The sequence below is a fragment of the Leucoraja erinacea genome, chromosome 3 (assembly GCF_028641065.1).
Source record: "Leucoraja erinacea ecotype New England chromosome 3, Leri_hhj_1, whole genome shotgun sequence".
Classification (NCBI taxonomy): Eukaryota; Metazoa; Chordata; class Chondrichthyes; order Rajiformes; family Rajidae; genus Leucoraja; species Leucoraja erinaceus.
Genome location: NC_073379.1, coordinates 94,000,302 through 94,020,589, shown reverse-complemented (window position 1 = coordinate 94,020,589; position 20,288 = coordinate 94,000,302). Strand labels below are relative to the sequence as shown.

The following is a 20,288-nucleotide window of genomic DNA, read 5'->3' as shown; positions in this document are numbered from 1 at the left end:
TCAATTCAATTCAATTAGCTGAAAAGGAAAATCAAGTCCAAAATTGCACTTTGCTACTTAGTGAACCTTATTTGCTCAGCTTGCATCATGGTGTCCTGAACTGAAAGTTGTGGTCACATTTGCTATCAATTTGCAGACTGGTGGAAAATGTTGGAAATAAGCAGAGTTACTTACAGATATAAATAATCCGCTTTGAAAAGTACAGTGGATTTAGTTATTTAAGAAGGAACTGCAGATGCTGGAAAAATCGAAGGTAGATAAAAATGCTGGAGAAACTCAGCGGGTGAGGCAATATCTATGGAGCGAATAAATAGGTGACGTTTCGGGTCGAGACCCTTCTTCAGACTGATGTGGGGGTGGTGGGGCGGGAAGAAGTAAGGAAGAGGCGGAGACAGAGGGCTGTGGGAGAGCTGGGAAGGGGAGGGAAAAGAGGGAGAAAGCAAGAAATTGAAGAAGTCAATGTTCATATACACAAGCAAAATATGAGGTGCTGCTCCTCCAATTTACGGTGGGCCTCACTGGCCATGGATTTATTTATTGGTCTGTTTGTTTGCAAGAATCCTATACATATGATTCATTAAAAATATGCAAAATATACCTAATCTGTGTTTCATTTAAAGTAATCCTGCCAAATAATAATATTCCTGAATGTTAAAACAAAAATTTTACTTTAATAGGTGAGCTGGAAGTCATAATGGATCGCAGACTGATGCAAGATGATAATCGAGGCCTAGGTCAAGGTCTTAAGGATAATAAAGTCACAGCCAATTTATTCAGAGTTTTATTGGAAAAAAGAATGGGAGTAAATCTGGTAAGGTTAGAAATGCAGCAGCAGTATTATTTTTCCTGAAGTATGGTTTTAAATGATGCACATCACACGAAAACATTGTGTTATTGAAACTTAGAAAGAAACTTAAATAGAGAGAGAATGTAATGAAACATGACTTTTTGTTTGTTTTTAATAATTTTTTATGCGTAAAGAATTATAGTCAAAGTTCTTATTTATGACCTAATCAATGTTGGGGTTAGTGATGGTTGTGAGCCACCTGAGCCCAATGTTGCGAAGGTCATAATAAGTGGAAAACATTTTGATTGTCTTCCGGATACTGTAGCACACACAGAGGACCCCAGCCAGTCTTTAAATAGAAAATCTTTAAATAGAAAGTTGAGAAGCTGGAATCTGCAACAAATACAGAAATGTTGGAAGAACTTGGCCAGTGAGGCAGCATCTTAGAGTCATAGTGATACAGTGTGGAAACAAACCCTTCAGCCCAACTTGCCCACACCGGCTAACACTTCCCAGCTACACTAGGCCCATCTGCCTGCGCTCGGTCCATATCTGTCCTATCCATGTAGTTGTCTTTAACTGTTTCTCAAACGTTGGGATTGCCCCAGCCTCAACTACATCCTCTGGATGCTTGTTCCATACACCCACCACCCTTTGTGTGAAAAATGTTACCCTTCAGATTCGTATTAAATCCTTTCCCCTTCACCTTTAACCTGTGTCTTCTGGTCCTAGTTTCCCCAACTCTGGGCATGAGACTCTATCCGATCTATTCCTCAACTTTGGAAAGAGAAGCTAGTCAACGTTTTGGATCAGCAACCCTTCCTCAGACTTTAAATGATATTTCGTATCAGAATTATATCTTCACACTAGATCTATAATTCTTTGCATCAACTATATGATCTTAGTAATTCAAGGTATCATGAATAGGCCTTTGTCTGTCGTCAGAATAGCTAATAATGAGGTCAACTGAAAGCAGGTAGAGCGCAGTTCCACTCCACTCTATCACAAGTTCACAACAGGAAATTTTGACGCGTAATTTTTAATTTCTGAATTATAGTACGCTTGTCACAAGATAACGGGTTCACATCCCACTCCAAAGACATGAGCAAATAATTCCACCTACTTAAAGTATTAAGGGAGTGCTGCATTGGCAAGAGTTATATTTTGGTTAAAGTATTTAATTGATGCTCTTATTGCATACCAAGATGAATGCAAGAAAACCCAATTTCATTATTTGAAGAAGTGCACAAGAACTTTTACAGAGCACTGACCAATGTTTATCTCAGAACCAAAAGTGCCACAACATCATATCTCACTACTGTTTCCAGGGTCTTGCATTGCACAAATTATCTTTACAACTGTACCTGCGCTTCATAATTGAAGAAGAATCATGACCTGAAATAATGTCTCCTGTTTACCCTCCCCAGTTTGTATTTTATTCAAAATTCCTGTATCTGCAGTCTCTTGTGTCTCCAAATTTATTTGTTTTAAATACTTTTTAAAACATTTCAGCATTGTGAAATGTTGAATGTAAATTTTTTTGTTCATATTTTTGACTGAACCGTAGTGTAAAATAATGGTACATTGAGGAAATAAACTCAAAATGAGCTGTTAGGTATTTCCAACAATGGGTTACTGAAGGTATAGAAGAATAAACTTCCTAGAAATGGTTTTGCACAAAAATAGGAGCCCCCACAGGGTGAGGCAATTTAGAAAAATAGTTAGAAGTGGTGAGTTTGGTTTATTAAATTTAGGAGAGGAGAACAGAGGAAAGTGAAATTGAATTTCAGTGTCACACTGTGAATCAGTTTCAATGTAAAATAACAACATAATGGAAAAATAAGATACATGCATGTTGCAAAGTCTGTTAATTTCTTTCACATCCCCCATATGTTTTGAATGCTAGTGCACAGAAGAAGCCAGACAAATTTTGAGACATCAAACGATAGTCAATTTTTCTCCTTGCACACATCCACTCTTTCACCATGATAGTCAAGCCCCTGTCCCACTTTCACGACCTTATTGGCGACCTCTGCTGAGTATGCCCTTGACTTGCACTCGCAGCATGGTCGCCACGAGGTCGTAGGAGGTCTTCGTAACTCTTCCTCATGCTCGTGAGTGGTCTCCGCGTACTTGTGGCCTCAAGTAGGTTGCGCCGTTTTTTCCAGTCTGATAAAAAATGTCCACAAGTAAAAAAAAGGGCGGCATGGAAAAAATGGATACTTTTTACTCGTAGGTAGGTTGTGATGGTGGTCTTAGGTAGTCGTAGGTCAGTAACTGGACCGAGAAAAAAAATGCAAACATGACACCATTTTATCATGTGATCATTTTCCACTCGTAGATAGTCGTAGTTGGTCTTAGGTGTGGAAGACTGAGGTTGAGGGGGATTGTAGTAGGTCGTAGACATAGTTGTAGGAGGTCTTTTTCTTCGGCGAGTCAACATGACCGTGACATTTCTTTCAACTCGTCTAGGGTCTTCTATACTCGTGGATTAGGTCGTCCAAGTGGGACAGGCCCTTCAGACGTGTTTCAGTGTTATTTGCACTGGTTTGGTCTCCTGCAAATTTGTGCCTGGCTATCCACTGCCTGCAATCCCACTTTAACCATTTCCAGTCATGGCACTTCCAGCTTGCAGCTCGACATGATCATTATCTAGAATACAATTTGTTGTAACAGCCCCTCACCCTGATTCTCTATTCTAGCCTCCCACACCATCACCCATGTCACCTTTATCAACTCCATCTGCACCATTCCCTAATTCTGACTCAATGGCAATAATTTCTCATTCTTTCTGTCCAACAACCCAACCCTCAACACTATTACAAATCCAGACTCCAATCCACTGTCAAGGGATTGGCAATGGCACTTCCATCACCCTGATATCTCAAGCTCATCCTGGCTCAGGATCCAGTCCTGTTTTACTCCATTTCGATCATTCACTCTGCGCAAACCTGCAAAGGCAAGACCCTGGATTGTGCAAGGCCTGTTCAGTAGTTCACAATGGTCTGTGCCTTGTATGCTACTGAATTTCTCGATGGCAATCCATTGAACACTATTGTTATTATTATTCTGTCATGAGCCCTAGCCCGATTTTCTTCCAACTAATATCAATTATCAGTTGTGAATCGGATACTGTGAGATAGTAAGGCAATTAAAATCTATCTTCAACTCGGGCAAGCTTGCCTTGAAGATAAACTTACAGGGAGTAACATTCCTACGAGTCTCTTGCACTTTTTCATTAAGTGTCACAAGCTGTGGATTTAGGAGGTAATATGGAAGAAGCCTTGGTGAGTTGCTGCAGTGGATTTTGGAGAGTATATGTGTTGCCGCTATTGTGTCCCAATAGTGCAGGAAGTGAATGGAGTCTCAATCAAGTGGGTATCTTTGTCCTGGATGGTGTAGGAGGTGTAAATGAGGAGAGGTTCATAATGCTCCTGACTAATGCCTGGAAAATGTGGAAAATCCGAAGGCAGTCCGAAAGTTAGCCATTTCTTCAGAATATCCAGTCTCCGGCCCACTCTTTTAGTCCAAGTGTTTATATTGCAGATTGTGTGAGGTCCCTGAATCTCAGGTAGCATCACCCATGTTTTAAGGTGCAACAGACAAAGGGCGGAATAGGAATTCTTCAATGGGTTAGAAGTCAGTGGAGGTGTATTGACAAAAGAAACAATTGTACAGGCCAACGAGATAAATGGAAAACTGAAGGAGATTAAATTGGGAGAAACACAATCCTCGTCTGATATTATTACAGAAACATATTGTGTATTGTGAAAATCTGCAATAAAATCTAGAAATCTCCATTATGTAATCATTGTACATCGAAGATGAAGACCAGCTGGAAGATAGAAACTGAAACACAGTCTGCAAATTGAACAGATGGAATGTTGAAAAGAGTGGAGAGAGAAAGATGTGTACCATTAAGCTGAAACAATCAATATTTATAGAACATGATCCATCAGTTGTTGAGGCAGCAGAACAGAAGGACAAGGGAAACCCTACCATCGGCAGAGGGAGGAGGAGAGATGAGAACAGAAGTGTGCGAATTGGAACTGATGATCAAAGGCTTTCTTACTGTATGGTAAAGCCCTCACTTGAGAAATAAAAACACCTGAAAAGCACTAGAATGGAAAGCAGCAGCGTCAGAACAGGTATAACCATCAGAGAAACTGGAAAATGTAATATTTCAGCAAAAAGGACAAGAGGCCCAATGTTGAAGGTGGCTGTGGGAGACAGCAGCCTACTATTGGATATCCTTGGATATAGACAATAGGTGCAGGAGTATGCCATTCGGCCCTTCAAACCAGCACTACCATTCAATGTGATCATGGCTGATCATCCACAATCAGTACCCCGTTCCTGCCTTCTCCCCATATCCCCTGACTCCGCTATCTTCAAGAGCCCTATCCAGCTCTCTCTTGAAAGTATCCAGAGAACCGTCGTCCACCACCCTCTGAGGCAGAGAATTCCACACTCACAACTCGCTGTGTGAAAAAATGTTTCCTCATCTCTGTTCTAAATGGCTTACCCCTTATTCTTAAACTGTGGCCCCTGGTTCTGGACTCCCTCAACATCAGAAACATGTTTCCTGCCTCTGGTGCATCCAAACCCTTAATAATCTTATATGTTTCAATAAGATCCCCTCTTATCCTTCTAAATTCCAGAGTATACAAGCCCAGCCGCTCCATTCTCTCAGCATATCCTGCCATCCCGGGAATTAACCTTGTGAACCTACGCTGCACTCCCTCAATAGCAAGAATGTCCTTCCTCAAATTTAGAGACCAAAACTGCACACGATACTCCAGGTGTGGTCTCACTAGGGCCCTATACAACTGCAGAAGGACCTCTGCTCCTGTACTCAACTCCTCTTGTTATGAAGGCCAACATGCCATTTGTTTTCTTCACTGCCTGCTGTACCTGCATGCTTACTTTCATTGACTGATGAACAAGGACCCCCAGATCCCCTTGTACTTCCCCTTTTCCCAACTTGACACCATTTAGATAATAATCGTCTTTCTTGTTTTTGCTACCAAAGTGGATAACCTCACATTTATCTGCATATATGCATATATGGATGAAAATCAACAAAGGGGAAGGAACAGTTGGAGTTGGATTCTGTAAAGTTGAGATGTGAGTGGAGATTTTCAGAAAAATTTATGGCATTTTCTAGTTTTGAATGCAAATCCAAAATGACATCAATATAAAAAATTATGGATAAGCAAAATATTTGAAGTTGTGACCCTGACTAGGTTTGAGCTGAAGAACATCCCACAAATCCTAGCAAACAATGAACCTGGCTTCCAAAGCAACATTTCTTTTCTGGAGAAAGTGAATGGAGTCAAAGGAGAGTCTGTTTAATGTGAAAACATTTCCCAGGATATTGATAGTAAAGCTGCTGCAACAGTAATTGTTAAATTCTGCATATTTGAGATAACGCTTGCCAAGTACTTCTGTGGTGAGTATAGTATTGCTCCCTATTAGTTCTTTTTCCCTGTTAGCCAAGACTGGAATGACTTGGAATCCAAACTGAGCCTGTGGGCCAGTTAATCGAGAGCAGGTGCTGCTTGTCACATACACCTTTCAATGCATCAATGATAATTGACCGATTGTAATTGATCGATTGGATAGTAGTTATCTGGATTTAATTTGTTCTGAATTTTGTGAATGAATGTACCTGAGAAATGTTCTTTATTTTCAGGTGGATGGTAAGAGTTTAAAGTGCAAGGAAACAGGCTGTCTGGCCATTGTGTGTATGCCAGCCATCAAGAATATAATTACCGTATACTAATCTAATTTTCCAGATCTTAGACTGTGGCACTCTATGCCATGGCATTTTCAGTGCATGTCTAATTGCTTCCTAAATGTGAGAATACCTGTCTCCACCACCACTGGAATAACTTGTCTAGGGTGGGGTCTGGTTCTGATGCAGAATTCTTCTCCACAAGTGGGATGTTGATGGGGAACATAGAAAAGTCAGTCACTCACAGATTCTACTCCAAAAGCTTCTCCAAAGCCCACCATCTCAAAAAGGACAATAGCAGCAGACACAGGAGAGCACTGCCACCTGCAGTATCCCTTGACATTTTACACCATCCAGACTTAAAATTACATTGACTGTCAGTATTGGTTCTAACCCCAGACATGCACAACAACATTGGGCGAGTAATTTCACCAGAAGGAGTGCTGCGGTTAAAGGCGATTCACCACGATCTTCATCTTGGCAATTGGAAATAAGTAATAAATGTTGATTTATGGAGGGTGTACATTCCATAAATTAATGCAAAATAAAATGGGAAGGATCTTCTGCCTGACATTACAGACAATACCTGGGCTTGCCTGGAATAAATGCCTGTCTCATCAGTGACATAACGTTATTAAAAGTGAATCCATATATTTTTTAAATCCCTTTGTTATAACTAGTAGCCTCAGCCCTTTCTGTATTTTATTGAGAATGAATTGAATTGCCTAAGGACTGGCTGACAGAGACCATGGAAGAACCACCCATTCGTCACATTTGGTTGAAAATGGTTTAAAACACCTCTGCTCCCTTTGTACTTGCAAGATGGTCTCTACCGTTATTAAGAATGGGCGTATTCATGGTGTCTCTATCTCACTTTCGCCGTCCGGTGGCCTAGAATTCTGCGTGATTGTGTAGTTTTCAGCTTGTTGATCTGTTCTGAATTTATTCCATTCGATAAGTTGCTAACACTGCGTGATGTGTAGAGGGCATGTAGTGAAAGCAAGTAATTTACTCTTCAAGAACTGTCGAAATGTTGCTCTGATTAATACTGTCAAGTCAAGTTTATTTGTCACATACACATACGAGATGTGCAGTGAAATGAAAGGACAAGCTGCAATAGATAAATTGTGAAAGCAAGTAATTTACTCTTCAAGAACTGTAGAACTGTTGCTCTGATTAATTTACTCTTCAAGAACTGTAGAACTGTTGCTCTGATTAATACTGTCAAGGGCAAGCTGCAACAAATAAATTATTGAACACGGGGATCAAACAGACTTTTCTCCCAAGTTGTTTTTTCATCTTCTGACACTTTGGAGCCAGTGTTCTTCAGTCTTAGACCAGGTGGATCAGTAGTGGTGCGACGATCATAGATACAGAATGGATTCACTTCATAATCCCATCCAAGCTCATCTCCAAACTCTATAATTTTGAAATCAGCTCCCCCTTCGTGACTTTCTGACCCACAGACCTCCCTTGGTGAGAAGTGGTGACAACACCTCTTCCGCAATAACTCGCAACACTGGTGCCCTGCAAGGATTCATTCTCAGCCGCCTATTATATTCCCTTTACACTCATGACTGTATGGCCAAATTTAACTTTAACTCAAGCTACAAACTTGTAGATGACACCACTATGGTGGCCGATTCACAAACAATGACAAGACTGAGTACAGGAGAACTTAGTGACGCAGTGTTTCTCCCTCAGTGCACACAAGATGAACGAGCTAGTTACTGACTTCAGGAAGCATAGTTATGCAGCGTGGAAACAGGCCCAACCTTGTCCAAGCTGATCAACATGCCCCATCCACACTAGTCTTCCCTGTCTGCACTTGACCTATATCCCTCTACAGCTATTCTATCCATGCACCTGTCCAAATGTATCTTAAATGTTTAGATAGTACCTACCTCCTCCAGCAGCTCGTTCCACATACCCACCACCCTTTGTGTTAAAAAATGTATCCCTTGGGTACCTATTAAATCTTCCACCCCTCACCTTAAATCTATATCCTCTGGTTCTCAGTTCCCCTATTCTGAGCAAAAGACTGTGTATTTACCCAATCTATTCCTGGTGGAGTACATGGGATGGGAATGGAATACATTCAGAACAGATCAACTAGCTGAAAACTATGCATGGTGGAGTACATGCCCCAATCAGCATCAATGATGTGGAAATGGGTGAAAGCTTCCTTGGCTCTGCCCAAAACCAGAAGAAATTCCAGAATGTTGTGAACAGCCCAGTCTATCACATAGACCACACTTCCCACCATTGACTCCATCCATACTTTATGCAGCCTCGGAAAAGCAGCTAATATAATTCAAACTTATCCCACCCTGAATATGCCTTTTTCTCCCTACTCCCGTCCGGCTGAAGGTTACAGAGGTTTGAAAGTGTGCACCACTAGACTGGGGAACAGTTCTTTCACCTCAATTTTTGGCTTTTGAATTGTCCTTCCACAAGCTAGAGTAACAGCTTCTACCCCATTGCGTCCATTGGAATGTATCTGAGGAACTGATGCGTCACAATGCTGAGAGCTATATTTTACACTCAATATCTCCCCCTTTTGTTCATGATTTTAAACTGTATCTATATGTGGTATATCTAATCTGTTTGGACAGCACACAAAAATACGCTTTAAAATAGAGCTTTTCACTGTACCTTGGTACATGTGATAAGTTGAATCCTCCGCAAAATAGAGTAATTAGCAAGTAATTAGCATTCTAGATCTGTGTACAATCTCTCTGGGTATTCTATTAATCTCCCCTTAAATAACTCTCCTTAAAATCACAGGCAATTATTCCTTTCTTATTTTTAATTGCATTGGTTTTTCTTTTACTACTTGTTGATACTGAGATACATTTTTTTGATTTGTGCATTTCTATTTTTTACCAGGATGAAGTGAAGGCAATGAGTTATCCATCTTTGTTGAGCCACAAAACATCATCTTATCTGAATCAGCCAGTCATTCCAATGGTTGTGAACCTAAATGTTGATGAAATTCCTCCACTCTTGAATGTATTCAGTCCTCTTTCATCATCTATGCCATGTGATATGCAAATACTTAACCTTAGAACAATAGAGGGAAAGGTAAGGCCTATATTTTACATGTAATTCCAAAAACTGATGAATTTTGAGTTTCTGTGGTAAGTTTTGCTCAAGTCCATTCAGTCTGGCTGTTGGGGTGCAAATTTGGTTGTTTCTGGTGTTCAGAAGATGTTCAGACCTAAAAGTAGGGAATATTGTTAGTAAGTCTTGATTCATTCTAACTCAGACTTGTGATTTAAAGAAGTAGAGCTATTGTACCAGATCAAAAACAAATTGCTCAGCAGTCTAGGCAGAATCTGTGGAGGGAAAGGGATAGATGATGTTTTGCGATCGGGCTCTTCTACTGAGTCAAGGCACTTCATCTTTTCATCTAAGCAGTAATATTGAGCATAGATAACTAACCTGAGGCATCTCCATAATTACTTAGCTAACCCATTTGGTACTGTCCTTTATTTTCTGTCTATTAATCATCCTTCTAGCCATACTAAATCACCTTTAATGTGGTATAGAATCATTGGCATTTGTGAATGTAGACCAACTCCATCCACCGGCTCCAGTTTATCTCTCCTGTTTCGTGCATCCTTGAAAAACTTAAGAAATGTGTTGATTATTTTTTTTCCAGTCATGTATCAAGGTTGATTCTGCCTATTTGTGTTAAACTTTTCAAAATGCCCTGTTATTACCTTCTTAGCAATGGATTCCAGCATTTTCTCAAAAGCTTTCCGTTTCCTGATGTAGAAAAATAAATCCTGCTTCCTTTATTTGCCGTTTTTACTGGATATAAAATACTCTCTATTGATTGTATCTTATAAAAAGTGGATAAATTGGACCTTTGAAAAATTGGCTTGTCATTACAGGATGAATGGAATCCATCAGATGAAGTAGCCCTGATCATCCACAGAAAGGGGTTTGATTGTAGATTTTTTAAACAAAAACACTGGACTTTTTTGTTCTACTACACAAGGCAAGGTAGGTAATTCTGTTTTGAACATCTGGCTTTGTACTCTTTGGGTAGGAAGTTATGCTGGTTAGAATTTTAGATTTAGAAAGGTTATGTCCTTTATTGCATTTAACATGCATATACAAATGTTTTTTTAAATTATTCCTCCAATGATTGAAGAGTCATATGTAAATATCAAAAATTATTTTATGTTTTTATGTTATTGTATTATTAATTCCTGTTTCTGTGTTAAAAAATTACGATAATATTAACTTCTACTTCTATTCAAACAATGAAATGAAAATATTTTTTGCAGATCCCTGTGCAGAAACTCTTTCGAGAATTAAAAATTCAACATTTTACCCCGTCAACTTTGACTTTGATGCACGTAATACAAGATCCAAATAATAGTACCGAAATAGAAGTGAATCCAATGGAGATAAGAACATTCAGAATTCAATTAAGATGATGCTGTCAATAGCTCTGATTGCGGAACGAGCTGTATTGAAGAACATGCTGCGCACATTGTTGAAATGCAATAACACTAAGCACATTAAAGATTATGTAAATTATGTCAATTCTACTGATCCAACAAAGGCCAATGATAAAATAAATTTAATTTAATTATGTGGAAATATTATGAAATTATAAAAGGTGAAAAATCATGCAACATAAGAAAGGAACTGGGACCAAAAAAACTGCTTCTTACAGTAGTTTAATTGTCTGTTTCATGCATAACTCAATAAAATATTGTCAGCATTTCAATGAGTTAAAGAACCCAGAAAGCATTTGCAGGTAGTATAAAATTTACTCCATTAAGCTTGACATTATTAAGTACAGTTTAGTTATTGCATTTAGCATCTGGTCTGTAACATTAAGATACAGGTGCAACCTAAACTTTAATGATATATCTACACAAGATATTATTTTCTTGTGAAAATGTACTCTTTATGAGTGAAATAAATGTTGAAATGTTACGATTTATGAAGCAAGAAATAAGGCAAAGATAACATTTTAAATGAAACAAAAATTTTAGATTAAACACTGGACTACATTTTGAGGTGCAGAATGATTGAACTCTGCAGATTACTGTCTCATTACTTGACTAAATGGGATCAGTGCAATGTTTCAACAGTCAGTTCTGATGACATTAAGCGTCTATACCAACAGTTAATAAAATATGTAAAATATATGTTTTCTGCTATTAATATATCAGAACAGCTGTTTTTCTATTCAAAAGTTGCCTCTGTGCCTTACGCAACTGACCACACTTTGCTGTACTTTTCACCTTGTCTCTGTTTTATAATCCAATCTTAAAAACTTTTATATCTTAATGTTAGAATTTCATGAATAGATCAACTATAAGGACATTTGATTCACTAAAAATGCAAATGTCATGCTTTTACTTATTTGAATATATATCCTTTCCTTTATCATTTAATATCTTAATACTACTGTAAACTGTCCTCTCAAGTCTTCAAGAAAGAAAATAATTAGTTTCAGAATATATGGTCTCACAGTCAGTCTTGTAATTCCAGGGATCAGTTTTGTGGTTCCTCAATTAATCATGTTTGGATCTTCAGTATACTTATGTAACCAAACTAAGATTTAAAAGCTCATCTCACTTAATAGGGGAAACAAAACTTTAAAATAATAATTAATTAATCTTTGCGTCAATAAATGCATGATGAATTTTTACATTTTTTTATATTCCATTATTCAATGACATTTTGAATGTAGTCATTTAACAAAATAGGATATTTAAAAAATGCTATTGATTAATATCATATTCTCAGTATAGTGAAGGATGTATAGGAACATTGAACACGGAATTTAACTTAAAAGATCTGCTAAGTTTTAATTGTGTGGTTTTGTTGGAGGCATTCCATTTTGATATATTGTCAAATTACATTGCCATTAATGTGCATTCAAATTATTTATCCATTAATCACATAAACCTATCACGTATTATTTGCACCGTGCAAACCAACATGATCCTTTCTGCTCCAAATGGTGGTGTAATATATTTACATTTGTATGTTGCTGTGACTACTTTTTGCCAACACCTGCTAATGTCAGTATGGTATCAGTAAAATGTGTTTTATACTAATACTAAACAAAAAATCTTGTTTGTGTAAATCAGTGTTTTTATTGAAGTGCCATATTAAGAAAACAATGCATTTATTAGGGCTTTATACTAATTTCCAGTACACTGACGTATCAAAATTCTGCGTATTGTCAGAATTCGCAAATCAGTGACTGATGGCAATCCATCCACTAGTTGCATTGTAATTTTTCCATAACCCCCTTCCCAAAGCAAGTCTGTACCCACATATATACAGGTTATGCATGAGGCAGCCATGACTTGTATTTGGCCAAAATTGTACTTTAATGTGATTATATATTTAAAAATGTATTAAATAAATGCATCTCTTCATTTAATATTTTATTATTGTTCAATTATGAATAGCAATTTTCAAATAAAATACCATGTTTAGAGCACATCATTATATTTTAAATGTATGCTGTTGAAGCAGTCAGTGCAAATTTACATAATTTCCTGCAATTAATAAAATTAATTATTTTTATACCATCCAGCAAAAGCTCTAAACTACTAGTGTCAATCAAAAATGCCTAGAATACCATAGAAATATAATTCTAGCATTCATTTTAGTTGTTAAATGTAATTATATTTTTGAATACTTATAAATGACATTATTTTAATTCTGGGGAAACGATTCATTATATACAATTCTGGAAAGCATTTTATTTGATCTGTGCATAACTGAACAACTGTCGTAGGCGGAATGAGTCTACATTAATAAATCTGTATAATTTTTCTTAACTTGTTTTGCTGAATAAAAGAGTCAATGATTGATTACTATATTTTGTTTTTTTAAATATATAATATTTTACAGGGATTTGCTACTATGTATATCGGAAAAATATTACCTTTCAAATTACATGTTTTCTAAAAGGTGTATGGTGAATTTATATCAATAAGAATGCTTTGTTTTGATGAGTTGTGCCTTCAAATAGGCACAAGTGACATTTATTTTTTCAAATTGTCAAAAAGATTTTACTGGGTGATTGTGGAATTGGAAATTTTGCTGCTTTACATTATGTGTCTTAAGAGTCTGTCAGTTTATAATTTACATTTTAATATCTTTCAATTTACAACAAAATGTTTTGATAATTTTTAAATGTTTATTTCATTATTTTCCCATTTTTTCAGCAGAAACATATTGTAAGAAAATAAACTGAATAAACTGATTTTATCTGTGGATCTTTTCATATAAGGAATAGTTTTTGTTTTTAATTTTAGAGATAGTCAAGAGTGTTTTATTGTCATGTCCCAGACAGAACAATGAAATTCTTACTTGCTGCAGCACAACGGAATATGTAATCATAATAACTAATATAACAAAAACTCAGAAAAGAAAAAACAAACATGGAAATAAGCTCTACGGCCCACAGAATCCACACCAACCATTGGTCGTTCACACTAGTTCTGTCATCCCATTTTCTCATCCATCCCGACATGTTAGCGGCATTTTCAGAGTGCAATTAACGTACAAACATTAGTGTTGTATTTACATAACATTTTATTTGACAAAGCACTCCTGACATCCTTCCATTCTTTTGAAGTTGGTTGAAATGTGATGATTACACATGCTGACTGAAAATGTTGGGACTAACCATATTATTGCTTGTAAATCTAAAAACTACAGAGAATGGAAATCTGAAATGAAGCAGAAAATGCTGGGGATGCTCAGCCATGTACACAGCATTAGTGGAATTAGTTGATCCTTGTCCACAGATCCATATCAGCACTTTGAGCTCCTTTCCCTTCATTGACTAAAATGCTTGTGCTTTCAACTGTTGCAGGGATGTTGTAAGATTCTTCATAACCTTCATTTTTTTGGTGCCCCCTCATCTTGCCTCTAATATTACTCTCACACAAGATTCTTGTAGCAAATAATATGGTGCTCAGAACTGAACACAATACTCTAAATGCGGCCTCACCAACATCTTGTACAACTGCAACATGACCTCCCAACTTCTTTACTCAATATTCTGACTGATGAAGGCCAATGTGCCAAACGCTTTTTTGACCACCCTATCTACCTGCGACTGCACCGTCAATGAACGATGCACCTGCACTCCTAGATCCCTCTGCTCTACAACACTCCAGAGGCCTACCATTCACTGTGGGTCCATCCCATGTTAGACTTCCCAAAATGCACTACCTCATATTTCTCTGTATTAAATTCCATCAACCATTCCTCAGCCCACCTGGCCAATCGATCAAGATCCTCCTGTAATTTTTCACAACCATCTTCGCCATCTGCAAAACCACCCACGTTTGCATCATCTGCAAACTTGCTAATCTTGCCATGTATGTTCTCATCCAAATCATTGATATAGATCTCTACTTATTTCTCTACTTAAGCATATTATAGTTCTGAAATTTTGGTTACCATTGAGTCCTGGAAGAGTATGATGATGGGACTTCCACGTGATTTTTTTTTAGCTTTTTTGAACATCTTTAGTGACTTAGAAAGCAATCTTGGGGAAAAAGTGATAGAAATGTTTATGATATTAACATTTAGCCTCTGTAAGGTTTTGAAATATGGCAGGATTTTGCAACACTGTTGAATTTCCTCTTTCAATGACAACTTGCTGCGAAGGGCCAGCAATCCTGTGCTAAGCTACCGTAGAAAAGATAACTTTGCCTTTAAATGTCAAAAGAACTGACAGGCCAGAAATTGGAAATGTGAAGCTAGAATATTGTTCCTGCCCTTGGAATAAATGAGTTGGCTCTTTGCGAAAGCTGAACCGAGCATGTGTTTGACCTCATGGCTAGTGCAGAATCTGAACAGCTGTGGACCAGGCAACAAGGCTGAAGGGTAAACACAACAGAATGATTTGAGCATTGGAAAGCCTGCCAGAAACCAAACCTCAGTCTGACAGAACATGAAGGAACTTGGCACAGGGATCTGTGGTGAGCTTGTAACCCATCCTTTCTGAACTAAACCAGATGGTGAACACCATTAGCAGTAGCATGTCTTTAAGCAATCACATTGTGAAGTCTGCCAGATTTTTCAGTTTAGAATGATCGGCCAAATCTATCAATGCATATCTGCTCCCGTAATAATGCAACAAATAATATCTCAATCACAAGCAGTTTCCATGAAAATCTGTAGTTTAGACTGAGGTTGTGCAAGATAAACATGGAGGCAAACATGCTTAGACTGTAATCGCTGTGAATATGAGTTTCCAATGGGTTACAGATTTTGAAATTAGTGTGGCAATGTTCTCCAACATCAATAATTTGGATATATCTCACTATAGGCATCACTAGTAAGTTTGGAGATGACTTGAAGACTGGTGGTGGTGTTGATAATGAGGAGGTTACCTCCTCACAGCAATGATGCACTTTGGGAGAGCAAATAAGGAAAGGACATATAGAGTGAATGGTAGGGACTTTGGGAGAATTATGAAACAGGAACCTTGGTGTATGGATCCCTGAAGGTGCTAAAGAAGTCATATGGGATAATTGTCTTCATTAGCTGGGGAATGGTAAATGAAAACATGGAGGCTTACAACTTGACTTTATAAAATATTGCTTAGTCTATAGTTGGCGTACTGTACACAGTCTGACCACCCCAGTTTCGGAAAGACTTAATTGCACTGGAAAGGGTGTAAAGATGTCTGACCAGAATGTTGCATGAGATGGATCATTTTAGTTATTGGTTATGTGAGACTGGTTTGGTTGGGTTTATTTTCTTTGGAACAGGGGCTGAAGAAAGGACTGATTGAAGTACACACAATGGTAAAGAATGCAGAGAGGATAAATAATAGAAAGCCTTTCTGGATAGAAGGTTAGCGTGCAACAAAGGCTTTTCAAAGTACATTGGTACACGTGGCAATAAACTCAACTAATGTATCCGGCAAAGAGTTAATGGACGGTGCCAATGTTCATTTGCAACAAGGACCGTTTGAAACAACCTTCAAAAAGGTAGACACGGCTGGGACCCACGGAAATGCTCATGGCTACACCTTTAACTTGAAGAAAGTGAGTGGAGTCAAAAGAGAAATTTAGTGTGAAGACATGTTCCACCTCACATAGGAGATTGTTGATACAGGGGAACTGATTGGGTCTCAGTTCAAGGAAGAACTGAATATCCCTGAAACCATCATGGTTGTGGATGGAGGTGTAAAGGGGCGATGTCCATGTTACAGATGAGGAGATGGGGCGTAGCAATTGAGTTATTGATGTTTGAAAGATGTGCAAGGTGTCTCTGAGGTAGGCGGGAAATATTCGGTGATGATTCAGTGGGGCAGGAGCAGGCAAAATCAATGAGTCTGCCAGGGCAGTCCTGTATATGGATTTTGGGAAAGAGATAGTGTGAAGGGTAGATTGGCAGAGGTGATGAGATCTGTAACAGTCTGGGAGAATGTGGCTTCATGATCATGGTCAAGGGGTAGGGAATGAGGAGCTGTATGAGAGTTGGTGCCTCGCCTCATCACAGTAGAAGTTAGCCTGCAAACTACAACAACAACTCCCTTGTCAGCAGGTTTGATACCAATATTGGGATTATTACTGTGTGAGGAGAGGGCTGTGCATTCAGAGGGGGTGAGATTGGAGTGAGTGAGACACATGGAGAAGTCAAGATGCTTGATGTCATGCGGGCAATTGTAAATAAAAGGGTCCAGAGAGAGTCGGCCAGCAGGGGGAGTCCATGAGGAAGAGGAATGTTAGACACAGGGTCATCACTGGGAGGCGAGGACTCTGAAAATGAAAAGGGTTTGAAGGAGGAGGCAGCGGAAGAAGAGAGCAACTTTATGATGAGCTCCGAACTCATTGAGGTGTTGCACTACAGGTGCTTAGGTAAGGCCTCTGCTGAGGACAGACCACTCTGTATTGTGAATGGGGGGGGATGGGGGGGGGGGGTGAAAAACCTAAAAGGGGTTAGGGCTGGGGTCAGATCCAGACTCTGAGGAGGGCAGGATGGGGCGGAGTGCCTGGAAGAGATATTGTCGAGGCGGGATAGGGGTTCAGAGATGAGGGGGTTGTGCAGGATGGTGTTGGAGTTGGAGTAGTAGAAGTGCCATTGTTAGCATGGGGAGAAGGGCAGCAGGATCCAACAGTGTTGGTATTAAAGTCCCTGGTTTTTAAGCAATTGGGGGAGCAGTAAGACCCAGGAGAATCTCTCAAGGGGAAGCAATTGGAGCAGGCAGTATCAAGCCAGGGGAGGAGGTGAAGTATGATGCAGTCAATGTCTCCGGTCCACAGATGTCTGAGCAGGTTGGGACCTTCAAAGTAATTGACCCAGCCTGAGAGCGCCCATGGATGTGGTGAGGGCCAATGGTGGTGCCTGGACAGGAGAAGGTGTGGAGGAATACCGGCCTAATGCTGGCAAATGGTGGCAGCATAAACAGGCATCGTGGTTGGCATGGATGAGGTGGACCAAAAGGGTGTATTATTTTGTGATTCTATGATTAACAATTTTTAAGGACTAGGAGACGAGGGAAAGAACAAAAAGGGTGTGTTAACGATGGTGAATAATTAATGAATAAAAATTATGTTTGGATAAAGCAAGGTGTGAATGAAAGCTATAAGGGTTTTACCTCATTCCAGGTAATTACCACCTTCTATGTGGACAAATACACCCCTCCTCTAAGTTTTTCCCTGCTCACCTTAAACCTGCGCCTGTACTTCTAGATCATTCTGCCCTGAGGAAAAACAAACTCCAATGAAAGTTAATGGTCAATTTTAAATGGTCAAACCAGGAACCCACCTGGAGAAATAGAAACATAGAAACATAGAAATTAGGTGCAGGAGTAGGCCATTCGGCCCTTCGAGCCTGCACCGCCATTCAATATGATCATGGCTGATCATCCAACTCAGTATCCCGTACCTGCCTTCTCTCCATACCCTCTAATCCCCTTAGCCACAAGGGCCACATCTAACTCCCTCTTAAATATAGCCAATGAACTGGCCTCGACTACCCTCTACGGCAGAGAGTTCCAGAGATTCACCACTCTCTGTGTGAAAAATGTTTTTCTCATCTCGGTTTTAAAGGATTTCCCCCTTATCCTTAAGCTGTGACCCCTTGTCCTGGACTTCCCCAACATCGGGAACAATCTTCCTGCACCTAGCCTGTCCAACCCCTTAAGAATTTTGTAAGTTTCTATAAGATCCCCTCTCAATCTCCTAAATTCTAGAGCGTATAAACCAAGTCTATCCAATCTTTCTTCATAAGACAGTCCTGACATCCCAGGAATCAGTCTGGTGAACCGTCTCTGCACTCCCTCTATGGCAATAATGTCCTTCCTCAGATTTGGAGACCAAAACTGTACGCAATACTCCAGGTGTGGTCTCACCAAGACCCTGTACCACTGCAGTAGAACCTCCCTGCTCCTATACTCAAATCCTTTTGCTATGAAAGTTAACATACCATTCGCTTTCTTCACTGCCTGCTGCACCTGCATGCCTACTTTCAATGACTGGTGTACCATGACACCCAGGTCTCGCTGCATCTCCCCTTTTCCTAGTCGGCCACCATTTAGATAATATTTGATTTGATTTGATTTAATTTATTGTCATTGTCTTCAATGAAGAGACAACAAAATTATTTTCCCCCTTACAGTCATACAAAACAAATTAAATTAAATAAACACAAAACACAGAACACAGTTGGTGTCCACAACACAAACATCCCCACAGTGGCACCAAAGTTCCCCACTGTGAGGGAAGGAACCAAAGTCCAGTCAACCTCCTCGCCGATGTTCCCCAATGTTCACCCGTGGTCGGGGCCTCCTGCGCACCCAGTATTCGCCGCTACGGGCGGCCCGATATTCAGGCCCTCTCGCCGTGGACCTCTCGTCGGCCACCTTCCACCGGAGTCCGCGGCTCCCGATGTCCACAAGTCGCGCTGGGCGGAGATTTGCGCTGGCGACCCCCGGCAAAGGATCCCAGAACTCCGCGATGTTAAAGTCAGCGCCGCCCGCGCTGGGAGCTCTGCACCCACAGCTCCGCGATGTTGGAGCAGCGGCCCAGCACTCCGGAGCTCCAAGCGATGATCCCAGGAAGGGCCTCACCCGCTCCGCGATGTTTCCAGCGCCTCGCTGCCGCTGCTGAAGCTCTGGTCCGGTCCAACAGGAAAGGCCGCGCCAATCCAGCTGGTAGGCCGCGAGGAAGGGGGCGAGGACGCGACTCGGATAATAGCCGCATCCTCGCCAGGAAGCAACTGAAGGACGGTTTCCCCCTTACCCTACCCCCCACATAAAATACCTCTAAATAAACACTCTAAACATAACAACAGTTAAAAAAAGGCAGCCAGACCATGGGCGGAGACAGCTAGCAACAGCGCCACCAGATGTCCAGAAAAAAAAAATAGCTCCTACTGCTGAGGAAAGTCAAACCAACATTCCCTCCACCCATCCCAGAAACTCTAGACCACTCTTGTAACTCTTGCTTCTTTCCCCGATTATTCTCCCTTCAATCATCCAGATGTTCATCCCGTATTGCAGTAAGTTCCAGGTTCATACCTTTGAGCTGGTTGAGTTAGCTTAAAAATGGGGTTAAGGTTGGAACTATAGACAATAGACATTGTGCAGGAGTAGGCCATTCGGCCATTCGAGCCAGCACCACCATTCAATTTGATCATGGCTGATCATCCCCAATCAGTACCCCGTTCCTGCCTTCTCCCCATATCACCTGATTCCAATATCTTTAAGAGCCCTATCTAGCTCTCTCTTGAAAGTAGCCAGAG

At 39.9% G+C, this 20,288-nt stretch overlaps 1 protein-coding gene across 1 annotated transcript in view; it reads left to right on the top strand.

The window, feature by feature from the left end:
* man2a1 (mannosidase, alpha, class 2A, member 1) overlaps positions 1-12,610 on the top strand; it is a 96,907-nt gene extending 84,297 nt beyond the window's left edge. Inside the window, 5 exon segments of the mRNA XM_055633217.1 lie at positions 678-811; positions 9,414-9,608; positions 10,424-10,483; positions 10,485-10,535; positions 10,823-12,610. Of these exon segments, the coding sequence (XP_055489192.1) occupies positions 678-811; positions 9,414-9,608; positions 10,424-10,483; positions 10,485-10,535; positions 10,823-10,975 (593 nt within the window). The 3' untranslated portion in view covers positions 10,976-12,610.
* Positions 12,611-20,288: the final 7,678 nt, after the last annotated feature.